The sequence below is a fragment of the Nomascus leucogenys genome, unplaced genomic scaffold (assembly GCF_006542625.1).
Source record: "Nomascus leucogenys isolate Asia unplaced genomic scaffold, Asia_NLE_v1 000822F_85651_qpd_obj, whole genome shotgun sequence".
In the NCBI taxonomy this organism is placed as follows: Eukaryota; Metazoa; Chordata; class Mammalia; order Primates; family Hylobatidae; genus Nomascus; species Nomascus leucogenys.
This window is the reverse complement of record NW_022097323.1, coordinates 1,644-17,907: the sequence shown is the minus strand read 5'-3', so window position 1 is coordinate 17,907 and position 16,264 is coordinate 1,644. Positions and strand designations below refer to the sequence as shown.

The 16,264-nt window shown below is 39.1% G+C and overlaps 1 protein-coding gene across 1 annotated transcript; it reads left to right on the top strand.

Annotated features, from left to right (window-relative positions):
• Window positions 1-1,314: 1,314 nt before the first annotated feature.
• Window positions 1,315-15,559, top strand: LOC100585411 (cancer/testis antigen 55). Its single transcript, XM_003272544.3, is given in 7 exon segments — window positions 1,315-1,438; window positions 2,745-2,929; window positions 11,963-12,107; window positions 14,218-14,330; window positions 15,023-15,210; window positions 15,491-15,528; window positions 15,531-15,559. Coding segments are annotated over 7 exon segments (792 nt in total). The 5' UTR covers window positions 1,315-1,344.
• Window positions 15,560-16,264: the final 705 nt, after the last annotated feature.

The window sequence follows — 16,264 nt, the reverse complement described above, 5'->3', positions numbered from 1 at the left end:
CTGGAGGCTCCAAATCCTTCAGGGACTTTACGTGTCATGGACAATAAAAGCCAAAGGACTTCCAGTGCCCCACTATCCCACATGGAGCCTGAACCTCTATTATCTCTCTTACCATACTTTCTACTCTTCTAGCTATTCACTGCCTCTGCTCTAATCACTTCGCTTTTCCTTGAATACATCAGGCACAGTCTTGCTGTATGGTCTTTGCACAAACTGTGCCCTCCGTCTGAATGGCTCCCCCAAAAATAGCTGCCTGGCTAACTCCAACGTCTTTCTCAACTATTGCTTTCCAATGAGGGCTACTCTGACCATGCTATTGTAAAGTGCAATCCAACCCACCATGCTCAGCACTGTGGATCTCCCTTGTCCTGCTATATTTTTCCACGGCATTTATTGCCTTCTAACATACCATATATTTTATTATGTGATGTTTAGTGTCACCCTTTTGTCATCCTGTGAAAAATCTACCCTCACAGGGTGAAGATTCTTGACTCTTGTATTCATTAACAAATTTCAAGAACACAGAACAGTGTCTGGCTCACAGTTAGTGCCCTACAAGTTTTGCTGAATGAATGAATAAGGGTAATGTGTATAGCAGAGTAATGTAAGCATAACCAGGTAAGCGATGAGTACATGGTAGCAATGATCATAAAAGGATTCTATTATAAATTATCACTGGACTCAAAATGGGAGTCCCAGTACACAAGACATGTACTTGCCATCACTAAAACATTGCCTACCCACATGATGCCCTCTCTCCACAAAATTGATCCCTGGTGAGGAGTAACTATTGACCGCCCACTGAGTGGTGACTCCTTATGCTAAGCACCACGAATACAAGGGCAGGAGCAGGATTTTTGGTTGCACAGCCGGTGTTTCAGGCACCCATTCTCCCAGGGAACCCAAGAGAAGAGCCCTGTATCTCCTTAGTAAATGCAGAACCCAAGCTCCCAAGCCATTTTCCCCAGGCCATCCTAATGGCTCTCTTAGCCTTGATGGGAGAAGCCACGATGTTCCCACCCATCACCTTTTAGTAGCCACAGGAACCTGCCCGCCCGCCCACTGCACGCCCATTGGTTGGACAGTGGTAGAGGCGAGCCCTGACGAGCGCATGCTCAGAGGGAGAAGTCAGAGGAGAACCTGGGAGCTCCTTTGGAGGCTGCGGTGTCCCTGACTCTCCTGAGGGGGGCTCACTAACGGCTGGGTCCCATCCCACGGAGGCTGAGGAGAAGCAGGAGGCGAGTCCCTGAGGAGACGCCGTGACCTGAGGGCTTCCCTTACTGAGGAAGCCTCGTGCTTCATCTGTCACAAGCGGTGCCCAGGACGGTGGTGACAACTAGGACGATGCTCAGGCTTCTGAGACTTGCTTTGGCCTTCTACGGGAGGATGGCCGACCCTGCAGAGCGACAGGGCCCACAGCAGCAGGGCCTCCCACAAGGTATTCCTCTGTGTGTCCCCTTGTCCCCCACCCCAGAAGCCTCCCAATAGGGGTTCTCCTCACCCCTGGAATGAGGCTGTGGTAACTCGGGTGGGTACAGCACGTAACGGTGGCTCCATCTTGTGCGTGCATGGAAAGGCAACCCGAGTCCTCAACAATTCCCTGAGAACCAATCCCCAAACTCTCCTGTCCATCTAAAGCGGGAAGGTGTTGACAGAGAAGACCTTGGGGTCTGTACCGCCTGTGCTTTTCCCCCACGTGGTCGCGCAGCACATGCCTATTTATATTTCCAGTAGGCGAGAAACTCCCTAATTTGCGAGTTAATTTAGGCTTGTATCCCAAACGGGAAAGTAATTTGAAGCCAAGTTGATGCCTCATACTTATCTGATCCCAAAGGAAGGCAGAGAACCCCTGCGAGTGACTGCTGAGGTTTGATCCCTAAGTATTGCTGATCAGCTAGGCTTGCGCAGAATAAAAAAAAAAAAAAAAAAAAAAAAAAAAAAAAAAAAAGGAAGAAGAAGAAATAAAGAAAACCATTCAGATGCCGTTTTGGGCTAGCCTTCAATCTCCAGATATCTTTTAGTACTTTGCTGAGATGGTTAAGTATCTATAGAAGGTGCTACTCATCATGTTGGTGATAATGATGAAGGAATATAATAGGAGCAGAAGCTTAAAGACTCTCATAAGTAGAAATGCTAACAGGTAACATTTACACACTCTTGTGCAAGGCACTCAGAGCTCTCGACAGTTGATGTGCATGTGTCAGTTAATATTCAGAAGCTGGGCGCAGTGGCTCACACCTGTAATCCCAGCTCTTTGAGAGTTCCAGGTAGGTGGATCACTTGAGACCAGGAGCTGGAGACCAGCCTGGGCAACATGGCAAAACCCCGTCTCTATTAACAATTCAAAAATTAGCTGGGTGTGACGGTACACACCTGTAGTCCCAGCTACTGGGGAGACTGAGACATGAGAACCGCCTGAACCCAGGAGGTGGAGGTTGCTGCTAGCCCAGATTGCGCCACTGCACTCCAGCCTGGGCAACAGAGCCAGACTCTGCTCAAAAAATTAAAAAATAATTAAAAATTAAAAATTTTAAATTTTAAGAAATTTTTAAAAATATTTTAAAAACCTACAACAACCCTATTGGCAAAATTGTGATTGTTGTGGATTGACAGATGAAAACAAGATCGGAGACGTTATAAAACTTCTCTGCCCAGGGTTATGCAGATGGTGAGTGGTAAGACTTACTTGTAGTAGGTGTTTGCATTTGAGGCTAATAATGTGACCTTGTTTCTCTACCTTGTAGATGACACCCAGTTGAAAACTGTGCAGGGAGTTGTCACAAGTTTCTGTGGTGATTATGGCATGATTGATGAGTCGATCTACTTCAGTAGTGATGTTGTGACTGGCAACGTGCCTCTAAAAGTTGGACAAGAAGTTAATGTGGTTGTGGAAAAAGATAAACCACTTTATGGATTGAGAGCAATCAAGGTGAGATGTGCATGAGTTTGGGAATTGTGTCTTATCCCAGTGGGCTTTCTTTCTCTATCTTTCTATTCTTGAATTAATCCAACATCTCTACTGTGATCCATAGAGTGGATGTAGACTGCAATTTGAAGCCCCCCTCCTCTGAAGCTGTAGCTTCTTCTGTTGTAATATTTGTAGTAATTTGTGCTGTAAAACATAAAAATTTACTTATCTATTATTCTAGTCTTTAACAATACGAGTAACAATAATAATTATTGAACTCTTTATAATCTTGCAACTTCCCTTATCAGGTAAAAAAACATTTTCTGTAGTATGCATTCATAGCAGTGGAATTTCTACGTCAAACCATATGCATTGTAAATATTTTAAAAAGAGCTTCAGGGAATTATAATTCACCAACCACAAAACTCTCTTAAGGGTACAATTCAATAACATTTGCAGATTTACGGAGTCCTGGCAACATCACCTGAGTCCAGATATTTACCCATTCAGTGGCTATTATGAAATTATTCTTTAGCTCTATTGTACTAATTGATTCTCTCAGCAATAGGAGGTGAGACTGCCCATCTGCCCATATAGGCAAGGACAACAATACTATCCATCTGAAATCTTTGCAAATATAAGAAAGGAAAAGCAGTCTCATCATTCATTTGGAATTATTAAGGGTCTTAATGAGATTACAGTAAGTTTCCTTTCTTAGACCTACTGATACAGTAGGGATATTTACGGCTATCTCTATGGTAGGAAAATTAGATTTGTAGTAGGAAAGTTTGTATATGAAGCCCTTGTAGTATTTCGTCTGATACCATCTTTTTCCTTTGCTTTATGTCTCATTCTTTTACAGCATTATTGAGATATAAGTCACGTGACCATACAATTCGCCCACTTAGAGGGAACAATCTAGTGGTTTTTAATTTGTTCACAGAGTTATGCAATCATCACCACAATCAATTTTAGAACATTTTCGTCACTCAAAAGGAAACTCTTTGTGCTCCCCCAACTGTCCCCTCCCCCAACAACATCCAGCTCCAGGAAATCACTTATCCACTTTCTGTTTGTATATATTCTGGACAGTTAAAAAAGGTTCCTTCTATACAACTGTAATTATATGTTCTTTCACCAACATCTTCTCATTCCTCCGTCCACCCTAACAACACAAGCATCTGGTAACCACCATTCTACTCTACACTGCTATGAGATCAACTTTTTTATCTTCTGCATGTGAATGTGACTGTGCAGTATTTGTCTTTGTGTGACTGGCTTATCTCACTTACGTATCATTCTCCAGGTTCATCCATGTTATTTCAAATGGCAATATTCTGTTCTGTTTTATGGCTGAATAGCATTCCATTGTGTATTGATACCACATTTCCTTTATCCACTCATCCGCAGATGGACACTTAGATTGCTTTCGTTTCTTGGCTATTGTGAATAGGGCTGCAACAAACATGGAAGTGCTGACATCTCTTTGACGCACTGATGACACTCTCTTTGGATACATGCTCAGTAGTGGGATTCATGGATAGTGTGATAGTTCCATTGTTAAAATATTGGGGAACATCCATACTGTTTTCCATGGTGGCTGTAACAATTTACATCCCACCAACCGTGCATAAAGGTTCCAATTTCTCCACATCCTTGCCACCACTTGTTATATCTTGTCTTTTTAATGTTAGCCATTCTAACATGCGTGACTCGGTATCTCTGTGGTTCTGATATGCATTACCCTGATGATTAGAGAAGGTGAGTGTTTTTTCATATGCCTGTTGGCCATTTGTATGTCTCCTTTTGAGAAATGTCTATTCAGATCTTTTGCTCATTTTTAATAGATTATTTGTTTTGTTGCTATTGAGTTGTTGGAGTTACATTTTGGAAACTGACCCCTTACTAGATACATAGATTGTCAATGTTTTCTCCTATCGCATAGATTGTCTCTCCACTCTTTGATTGTTTCCTCTGTGGTGCAGAAGGCTTTTAGTTCAATGTAATCCCATTTGTATGTTTTTCCTTTTGTTGCCTTTGCTTTTGAGGTCCTATTTTTAAAATATCGTTGCCCAGAACAATGTCATGGAGCTTTCCCCCTATGTCTCCTTCTAGTAGTTTCATAGCTTCGGGTCTTCATTTTAAAGCTTTAAATCATTTTGAGTTGATTTATATACATGCTGAGAGATAGGGATGGAAATTCATTTTTCTCAGATGAATATCCAGTTATTTTCAACATCATTTATTGAAGAGACTGTACTTTCTCAACATTGTGTGTTCTCAGGCCTTTTGTCGAAAATTAGTTGACTGTAAATGCACAGATTTAATTCCGGGCTCTGTATTCTGCTCCATTGGTTGATGTGTCCGTTTTTATACTGGTACTATGGTGTTATGCTTACTATAGCTTTGTCATATGTTTTGACATCAAGTAGTGTGATGCCTCCAGCTTTGTTCCTTGTATTCCAGACTGCTTCGGCTATCTGGAATCTTTCATGGTTCCATACAAATTTTAGGAGTGTTTCTTCTCTTTCCAAGAAGAATGTCATTGGTATTTTCATAGCAGTTGCATTGAATCTATAGATTGCTTTAGGTTACGGACATTTTAACAATATTTATTCTTCCTGTTCATGAACACATGATATATTTCCATTAATTCCTGCCTCCTTCAATTTCCTTCATCAATGGTTTATAGTTTTCAGTGTTGCAATCCTTCACCTCCTTGGTTAAATTTATTCCTATTTTAATTTTTTGAAGGTGTTGTAAATGGGATTGTTTCTTGATATCTTTTTCAGATAGTTCCCTATTGGTGTATAGAGATACTACTGATTTTTGTATGTTGGTTGTGTCTCATGCCACTTTCCTGAATTTGTTTATTAGACCTAGTAGCTTTTTGGTGGTGTCTTCAGGGTTATTTATATGTAAGAGCTTCCCGTCTGCAAACAGGGCCAATCTAAATTCTTCCTTTTGAATTTGGATGCCTTTTGTTTCTTCTTGCCTAATTTCTCTGGCTAGCGCTTCCAGAACTATGTGCGATAGAAAGGGCAAAAGTGGGCATTTCTGTCCTGTTCCGGGTCTTAGAGGAAAAGCCTGCAACATTTCCCCATTCAGTGTGATGTTACCTGTGGGTTTATCATATATGACCTTTATTGTGTTGAGGTGCACTCCTCTTATACCTAATTTGTGGAGTTTTTAGTCACGAAGGGGTGTGGAATTCGATCAAATGCTTTTCCTGCTTAAATTGGAATGATCCTATGGCTTTTTTTCCTTCATTCTTTTCATGTGATATAACACATTTATTGATTCATGTATGTTGAAATTTCCTTGCATCCCAGGATGAATCCCTCTAGAACATGGTGAATGATTTTTTTAATGTGCTGTGGAATTTGCAATATTAATACTTTGTTAAAGATCTTGCAACTGTGTTGATCAGGAATTTTGGCATGTAGTTTTTTTCGGTTTTCTCTTCTTTCTGTTTCATCTGGGTTTTCTACCAGGGTAATGCATTGTGACAGAATGAGTTTGGAAGTGTTCTTCCCTTGTCCGTTTTTTTTTTTTTTTTTTTAATTATGTTTAAAAGTATAGCTATTAATTATTCTTCTTTATATATAAATTTGGTAGTATTAGGAAGGGAAGTCATTCTGTCTTAGACTCTTCACTGATGGGGTATTTTTTATTACTGAATCACTTTCCTTACTCATTAATGGTCTGTTCAGATTTTCCGTTTCTTCACCATTACATCTCGGTAGGTTGTATGTGTCCAGGAATGTATCCATTTCTTCTAGCTTGTCCTATTTATAGGCAGATGATTGTTCATTATCTTCCTTATGATACGTTTTGTTTTGGTGATGTCATTTGTGCTGTCTCCTTTTTCATCTTTGATTTTAGATATTTGAATCTTCTCTCTTTTTTCCTTAGTCTAGCTAAAGTTTTGTTGATTTGCTTTACCTCTTCAAGAAACCAAGTCATTGTTTCATTGATATTTGTATTGTTCTTCTCATTTCTATTTCATTTATTTCTGCTCTGACCTTTATGATTTCTGTCCTAATTTTTTATTGCATCTTTTTCTTGTTTTTCTAGTTCCCCAAGGTGCAGTGTGAGGTTGTTTATTTAAGATGTATCTTTTCTTTTGAGGTAGGTTTTATTGATGTAAACTTCACTTTTAGAATTGCTTTTGCTGTATTTCATGGGTTTTCGTATGTTGTGCCTTCATTTTGCTTCAACTCAAGAAATGTTTACACTTTGCTTCTAATTTCTTCATTGACCCATTTGTTATTTAGGAGCATGTTGTTTGATTTCCATCCACTTCTAACGTTTCCAAAGTTCCTACTTTTATTGATTTCTAATACTTTACCATTGTGGTTAGAGAACTGATTTCATGTTATTTCAAACTCCTTTAATTTGCTAGTACCTGTTTTATGGCCTGCCCCATAATCTATCCTCAAGAATGTTCCACATGCAGTTGGAAAGAATATGTGTTTTGGAGTATTTGGATGGAATGTTCTGTAAGTGACTGTCAGGTCCATTTGGTCTGGAGTGCAGATAAATCCCACTTTTTGTGGGAGCAATGTTCTGTTGGGACCATCTGTTCATTGCTGCAAGTTGGGTGTTGAAGTCCCCTACTATTACTGCATTGCACTCTATCTCACCATTTATACCTTAATATCTGCTTCATATATTTAGGTGCTGCTATGTTGGGTGCATATTTTTGGAAATCATTATATCCTCTTGATGAATTGACCCCTTCATAATTATGTAATGATCTTGGTCTCTTTTTACAGTTTGTGATTTAAACCCTATTTTATTTGAAATCAGTTTAGCAGCTCCTGCTCTCTTTTGGTTTCCCTTTACATGGAAGAATATCTTTTTTCATGCCTTCACTTTCAGTTTACGAATGTCCTTTAAGGAGAAGTGGGTCTCTCATAGGTTTGATTGTTTTTGTTGTTGCTTTTTAAATGTATTCAGCTACTCTGTGCATTTTAATTGGGGGATGTCATCCATTCCTATCAAGGTAATTATTGATAGGTAAGGATTTATTGTTGTCATTTAGATAATTTTTTTCTACCTATTTTGTAGGTAATTTCTTCCTTTCTTTCTCTTTTACTGCTTTCCTTGATGGATAAGAGATTTTTCTCTATTAGTATGTTTTGTTTTTTGGGTTTTTTTAAAATTGTTTTAGTGTGTCTATTACAGGATTTTTTTTCTTTGTGGATAGCATGAGGCTTACAGAAACATAATCACAGCAGTTTATTTTACTGATAACATAACTTTGATCACAAAATACAAACACTCTACCATTTAACTCCACCCCCGGATTTTGAATTTTCTATTTCACACTTTACAATTTTCTATATTTTATATCCCTTAACAAATTATTGTACTTATTTTATTTTTACTAGTTCAGTTCTTTAACCTTTACATGAAAGATATAAGTGATCTGGAAACCACCATTACCTTATTAGAGTATTCTGAATTTGTGTAGTTACATTTACTGGTGAGTTTTATACCTTCAGATGTTTTTGCGTTACTAATTAGCGTCCCTTACGTCAGTTGGAAGAACTCTCCCTAGCATTTCTTGTAAGACAGTTGTGGTGGTGAGGAAGTTTCTCAGCTGTGATTTCTCTGTAAAATTCTTTATCTCCCCTTCACTTCTGGGTACATTATTCTTGGTTAGAGATTTTTTTCCTTGTGTTCCTGAAGTATATTATATTACTCTCTCCTGGCCTATTATGCTTCTGCTGAGAAGTCTTCTGGTAGGCATATTGGAACTGCCTTATATGTGATTTGCTTCTTTCCTCTTACTGCTCTCAGGATTCTTTATTTTTCATCTTTGCCAGTTTGATTTTAATATGTCATGGGGTAATCTTATTTGGATTGTATCTCAATGCAGAACTTTGGTCTTCCAGTACCTAGACGTTTGCAACTTTCTCTGGGTTTGGATGGCTCTCCATTATTATTTTTTAAATAATCTTTCTACCTCTTTTTCACTCCTCCTTCTTGAGTGTGAATGACACATACTATTGCTCTTCTGATATTGTCCCAGAAATCTAGTAAGTTTTTTTTTTCATTCCGTGTCCTTCCTTTTAATTTTGTCTCCTCTGACTGTATATTTTCAATGAACCTGTCCCCAAGTTTACAGATTCTTTCTTTTGCTCGACCAATTCTTCTTTGGATGTTCTCTATTGTGTACTTCCTTCACTGTATTTTTCAACTTCTGGATTTGCTTGGTTTTTACAAATTCTTTCAATCTTTCTTTCAAATTACTCTGATAAATCCTGAATCATTTCTCTGTAATTGTTTTCAGGGTTCACAGAGCATGTGGAAAATAGATATTTTGAATTATTTGTTAAACAGCTGATATATTCCTGTCTCTCTAGGGTCAATTACTGGCACCTTGTTTTGTCAGTTTGGTGGCGTCATGTTTTCCTTATTGTGTTTGATCTTTGCGGTCATGTGTTTATATCTGCGTATTGAAGAAGTAGGTATTCATTTCAGTCTTTGCAGTCTAGCTTTTAGGGGACATCCTTTAGCAGTAAGCCTGTCCAGAAACTCTGTATAGGTATCTTTTGGTCCTTATGCTTGTCAACACTACAGCTATTGAAGCACTAGAGGGATGCCTATTCACAGGGACACAACGGCAGATGCTAGAATGGCTGGGATTCCCTTAGCTATTGAGGCTGGTCCCTTGTGAGACTGGAATCCAAGCCTCTATTCACTGAGAACTCCCTGTTGCTGTAGATTATTCTGAGCATAAGGCCACTGGAATCACTAGGCAGAGATGTGGGCCAGATATTGAGTTTGTTTTGCTGTGGCTGCGGCTTCCTGTCTGGTGCCAGGGTGGGTCTAGAGACTCTGTCCACAAGTACCATCTGAAAGTAAAGGGCCATGGGCATCTGTCAAGTGGTGGCCTGATATTGGGTTCCCAGGCAATGTCCTATGCTTGCTACTGTCTCTCTCCTCCGGGTGGATGGTATCTCTATTTATGCAGTGTTGTTGAAGGTTGGGGAAGGGGTGATAAGAGTAATGTAAGACTGTCCTTACTACCCTCTTCAGTGCATCTTTTCTTATTTTCATGCTATAACCAGGTACCATGGTCTCTCACCTGGTTTCCTTATGTCAAGTGATGGTATTTTCATACAAGGATGGCTTTTCACATTGATGTTTCTGCAGGAGGACAATCACTGGAGAGCCCCATTTCTCCATCTTGCTCCCCTCCTCCTCCATCTGTTTAATTTTTACATACTATAAATATGTCCATCTTGTCCATGTGGCTTCTGGGTTCAGGAATTATCCTTAGGCTAATTCTAAGACATAATTTACATGAGTATTCCCTTAGCTTTTCTTCCGAAAGTCATTCATTTATTTATATCTAAACATACAGCCAGCCTGGGTTTGCTTTTCACGTGCAGGACTGAGAGAAGGATCCGCATCTTGTTTCACTACTGGCTACTCAGTTGTCCCTCAACATTAATTGTATAATCCACATTGCCCCTTTTTATTGAAATGCCACTTGTGTCATACAACACATTGTCACAAACATTTGAATCTATTTGTACCTGCTGTTGTGTTGGTCGTATTTGCAAGGCATAAGAAACAGAGTTGGGAGCCATGAGACATGGGAAAAGTTTTAGTCTGCAGTATGTCTGTGAGTTGGCATGGAGTCAAGGATCAGAGAGGTCCAAGGGTGCTGTGGATCATCCACTTGGATACTGCCGAAAGTGGTGATAGATACGTGGACGGGAGACTGGTGCCTCATTCCTTCATGACAGTAAGTGAGGGGAAAATAAACATCAGATTGGTATTGACAGCTGGAAAGACACCAGTTAAGAAATGGGAATAGCAGCAAACTAGGCTATTTTTAAAACCATGAAAAATTATTTACAACTCAGTGGCTCAAGTTTCCATCAGAAGTCTCTAATCAGCAAATTCCAACCCTAGGAGTTTATCCTATAGTTAAGTCAGGCAAGTAGTCCAAATGCTATGACACAAGTGAAATGTCTAATTATGTGAAATCGGGTTAGTAAAGTACGGCACATCCATTAATTGGGGTTCCCTATGACTCCTTCTGTCCACTCTTGTTATTTAAAAACTTTTGTGTTCATTTAATGTGATACTTTACTACTGAATACCATGCTAATTTGCTTTTAAAACAGGCATTTACACATGTATATGTATTTGTGCACAGACAAAAACATCAAGATGAGTGTTACTGCCAAAAATGTAGTCCCTGGTGGTCTCTTGGTAATGAAATATGGATTATGGGGTAACTGCTTTTTGCTGTCTGCTTATCTGTTTTCTTTCCTACTTTTAGTATAACGAGCTTACACTATTTTTGTAAGTTTTAAGGATTATAAAATAAGGACCATTACACTTCCAATAAGGAAAAAGGTTTGTATGCCTCTCTATTGTAGATAAAGTAAAGCCCTAATTTGACTTGGTTTTTCGAACTTCCCCCAGTTGAGGTTATTGCTCCAACTTTATCTCGTGCTTCTCTCTCCTAGGCCTGGATCTCGGATGTTAGGGTTTTGCTCCCTAGGCTCCTAACTTCTGATGTTTTTTCGCTCCGCCTCCCTGCTCCTCTACCCCTGTCTTCTTTCCCAACCCAGCACAAATCTGACTTCCCCTAAACAATGCTTCTATTTTCTCCCTGTCTGAAATGTTCTCCCTCTAGATAATTCACAGAAACCATCTTTGAACTAGTTTTATATCCTTCATCGCAACCTGCTTATGACTATATATACCTTTCCACTTTACCATCATTTCACTGTGAATTTCTGCAGGTGAAGGATGGTATTATTTTAATCTTGGAATCTAATGGTACAAGGACATTAAACTTGGGTATGCAATTAATGTTTTGGGATATATTTCACAATTCATGAAGCATGTACATGACTTTTACCGTCATCTCAAGTGAATGGTCCATTTACCAAGTGAACTACATTCTCCAGTGTTTAGGATGACTGTTGAAAATATTTTTGAATACAAGTGTTTTAATCATGTAAGTTCCATGTTTAAATTTGTATTGTTTTTGAAGTAACTCTTTCCTAAATCTTACAGGTGGATGTTGTGCCTCACCATCTTTATGGTGCTGGACCCTCAGACTCAGGAACCAGAGTTTTAATTGGATGTGTTACTTCTATAAGTGGAGATACTATTTATATTAGTAACAGCATTTATTTTTCCATAGACATTGTTTCTGAAGGTATGATTTACATTTTGAAATATATTATGTAATTCTTAATTTTTTGAGAGGATTTTAGTCCTGGAACAACTTTTACAGTGTACTTGACTTCAGTCAATGGCTCTTCAATATTAGAGGTAGACTGTTCTGATCGAAATTAAGTACAATATAGGGACAAATAGACAGTATTATAAATTGTGTGCTGTTGGTTATTGTGTGTTCATTTGTTCAATGCCCTCAGTAATGCCTGGATATATTATTCATTCACATGAGAATTTAATTTCTAATCAATAAAACAATCCTACAAGTGCATAGAGACACTATTTTTAATACCCTTCAAAGACTACACTTGCAGGCATCATTTCTGTAGTTGGTTACTAGAGAAATTTCTGTGACAGGGTAGACTACCAAATTTTAAAAGAATACACTTCAAATGCTTCAAAGTTAGGATTGGAGATAGCGCCTTGTGGCTGTGTGTGTGTGTGTGTGTGTGTGTTGTTGTTGTTGTTGTTGAATTCTCTTTGTAATCAGCAGATATATTCTAATATTTAGCTTCTACCCAGTGATATTTTTTTGTCTGTTTTGTCTACTGCAGCTGTCATATACCTTGGGTATAAATGGGGAGATTAGCTCCGCTTCCCCAGGCAACTTGCTAGTTTGTTTTCTTGGGTGCAAAAGCAGGACTCTGACCTGAATTTTGTTTTAAGATGTTGACTCTGTCTGCTTTGTCGAGAAGAGACTATCAGGAGAAGGGTGGAGTCAGGAAATCGGTCAGGAAAACGTTGTAATATTCCTGGTGAGAGATGATGGAGATGTGAGTGAAAATGGAGAAGTGGAGAACCTGAGGACTGAGTTGACTCTGGATATATTTTGAAGTTAGAGAAGAACCCAGGAGGTAACGGATTAGATCTTTGATGTGGAGGGAAAATGAGTCTAAGGTATCTCCAAAGTTTTTGGTTTGAGCAGTGATGAGAGTGGAGTTGCCAGTTTGTGATGTAGACGACTGAGGCAAACAAAAGTTAGTGAATACGGAGAATACCAACAACTCAGCTTTACACACGTTAGATTGGTGTAAGCATATGGATAATTGACCCTGAGGTTGGTTAGAGCTGGAGGCATATACAGTTTGGAGGTATAAGCATATAGATATATGTTAAATCCACACAAAAGAAATGTATGTAAATTATCAGAGAGAGAGAGAGAGAGAGAGCGAGAGAGAGAGAGAAGAGGTCTAACACAGTGTCTTATGTCATTCTATAGTGTTGGGTCCTAAGGTGAAGAAATGTTTAACTTTGTTGATATCGCTAGTTTTCATTGTGGCAATTTACTGTCTCAGTTGCATTTGGGATTTCCATTTGTGCCAGATTCTTTCACGTAACTTTGTTATCCTGTGACTCACTTTTAACTTATTGTAAACTTCTGTTTGAAACTCAGTGGTCTTAACTGTAACCTGTAAGGCACATACTTAAGAGTTCATTAGCCAAACACAACACCAGGGGAAATTCATTCATTCTGAAAGTAACAACATTTCCTAGTGGTACTGCTACCACTACTACCAATCAACAGTTATTTGGTGATTACTATGCACCAGCGATGATTCTGGATGATTCTGTGCATATCGCACATATCAACTATTTCTCACAGCAGCTGTGTATCATGAAGGGTACTTACTGTGCTTCTCATTTTATAGATGAACAAAACTAGGCACAGACAGATTAACCATCTTGGTTAAGGTTGCCAACTGAGTGACAGGCAGTGTCAAGATTCGAAGCCGTGTAGCCAGGTTGAAACTTGTGCTCTTACCTGTATGTTTGACTGCCTCTCACTAAGCAATTGTGAACACTAACAGTTGTTTAGTAAATCCTGTGCTGCTCCCTCAGATTGGCTGTGATGCATGGTTCACACTTTCCTCCATTTACATTTGTTAAATCGGCAGAGGAGAATCAATGCCTAAGGATTATAAACTTCTTTTTGGACGTAGAGATTTGTAGTGTCTGTTTAAATATGCACAAAATGGACTTTAGATTTAGCAGAACTGACTTTAAAGTAGTACACTATCAAATAACATGTGAAATTAAAAGTGACCTAGTTAAGAGATCATGACACTCCCATTTCTCCATGGCTGTTTTAGATTTTGTGCCTTATAAGGGTGACTTGTTAGAAGTTGAATATTCCACTGAGCCAGGCATCTCAAACATCAAGGCAACTTCTGTGAAGCCCATCCGTTGTATTCATAAGGAAGAGGTAATTACTTTCCTGTTGCTCCCATCAGCAATTTCTGCTAACTCTTCCTTTGGTGATAATTTACGTGACCAGGATTCTGTTGGGTGTAATGCGAATTCCAGAAAATATGAAATACATTCTTTGCCAACAAAGGAGCCACTTTTCTTATTGAAAAGGCAGAATTTTCCAAAGGAAATAATTAGAAAATTATATAGAACAAGCACATGATTAAGTTCTAAATTGTGCATTTTACTCGATACCCAAATGTTATTAGAATCTTCCAAGGACAGGAGGAAGAAAAATGATCTTTGTGCCAGAGAACTGTAGGGAAAGAATGAACGGAGTGTGTTGTGGGACTTGAGCTTACCAGTAAATGCTAAGAATTATTTGGTTATTAAAGTCTGAATATGCGCAGGCAATTCAAGGCAACAGAGGGTAATGGACATATTTTGGTAACATTTAGAGCAGGATTTCTCATCAGAGACCCAGGCCTCATTCCCAGAGAGTCTGATTTAATTGTTCTGAGGTGGAGCGTGGACATGGGTATTCTTACAAAGCACCCCTGGTGTTAGCAATGGGCCAACCAGGTTGGAAATCAATGATTTGCATCGAAGTGACCTGCACTCATGCAGGACCCAGGGTGAGGAGGTGCAAAGCTGGTTACAGTGATTATTGAGCTTTTTCATAATCATTACCATTATTTATACTCACAGGTCTGCATTACTAGTGTACATGGAAGAAATGGGGTGATAGATTATACTATCTTTTTCACCTTGGATTCTGTGAAACTTCCTGATGGATACGTACCTCAAGTAGATGATATCGTCAATGTGGTCATGGTGGAGAGCATTCAGTTCTGCTATATTTGGAGAGCGGTTTCTATCACCCCAGTGCAAAAATCGTAATGACAAAGCATTTTTATTCTTTTCCTTTTATGAGCAGTAAAGGGGCTGGTTTAACTGAAAAGGTTAGCTTAGTAAGCCTAAATAGTATTTCACATATGACTTTTGTGGCAAATCTAACTGAGATACTGGCTAGTTCAATTGGACCATGAACCCAGCTTAGGGAAGTGCCTTATCAATTAAAAACCACACTAAAATAACTCGCTAGTCACTGGAGGAAAGGAGTTCTTAATTAAAATGAACACTGCCATTAAATTTGAATTCCATATTTCCCATTAGCAGCAGCGGATTCCAAGATGACGGAGGCCTGGGACGGCCCAAAAGGAACGTCGGAGCCAAAGCATTTAACTGAAAAGGCATCAGGGACAGCATGTTAAAGGCATGATTTAAAGTTACAATTTGACTTCAGTTTTGAGCCCCCTTTATGATGTCTGTACAATCTGTATTGTTCCATAGCCTCTTTCATCTTCTGTCACCCACATAACTTTCGATGTTTATTGTTTTCCTTGTTCCTTCTTCCCCATGCTAGAATGTAAACTCCACAATGGCAGGATGTCTTTTGATCTGTTTTTTTTTCTTTTTTTTTCCTGTTGTCATTAAAGCATCACCAAGCACTTAGAAGAGTGCCTGGCAGACTCAATGAGCAGATAAAATGTTATTAAGTTCAATGACTGAATGACTGAGCCAGCAATGATATTTACCTGTGGTTCATTCATTACTGGTTCCTTAAGAATAAAATTGTTGAGCAATGCACTAAGACCTCTCTGTTGATTTTTAAACAACACCAACAACCATAGAAAGCCGACTCTGCTGTACGTGAGCCTCTGTGAGCCACTTTGTTGCAGGGGTGCAGCTCATGTGAAGTCACGAAGAAACGTACAAACAGAGCCCCTTGAGGGAAGGACAATCTGCTTACCCACAGGGAAAGGTTATACTAAAATCCCACAAGTAAACTCCAGGAAACTTCATGCTTTCTTCTAATAGAATATTTAACCAGGTAGCTGTCACCTAGGGGAAGGGATATATTCAGACCTTTGGGCATAGCTTGAGTGT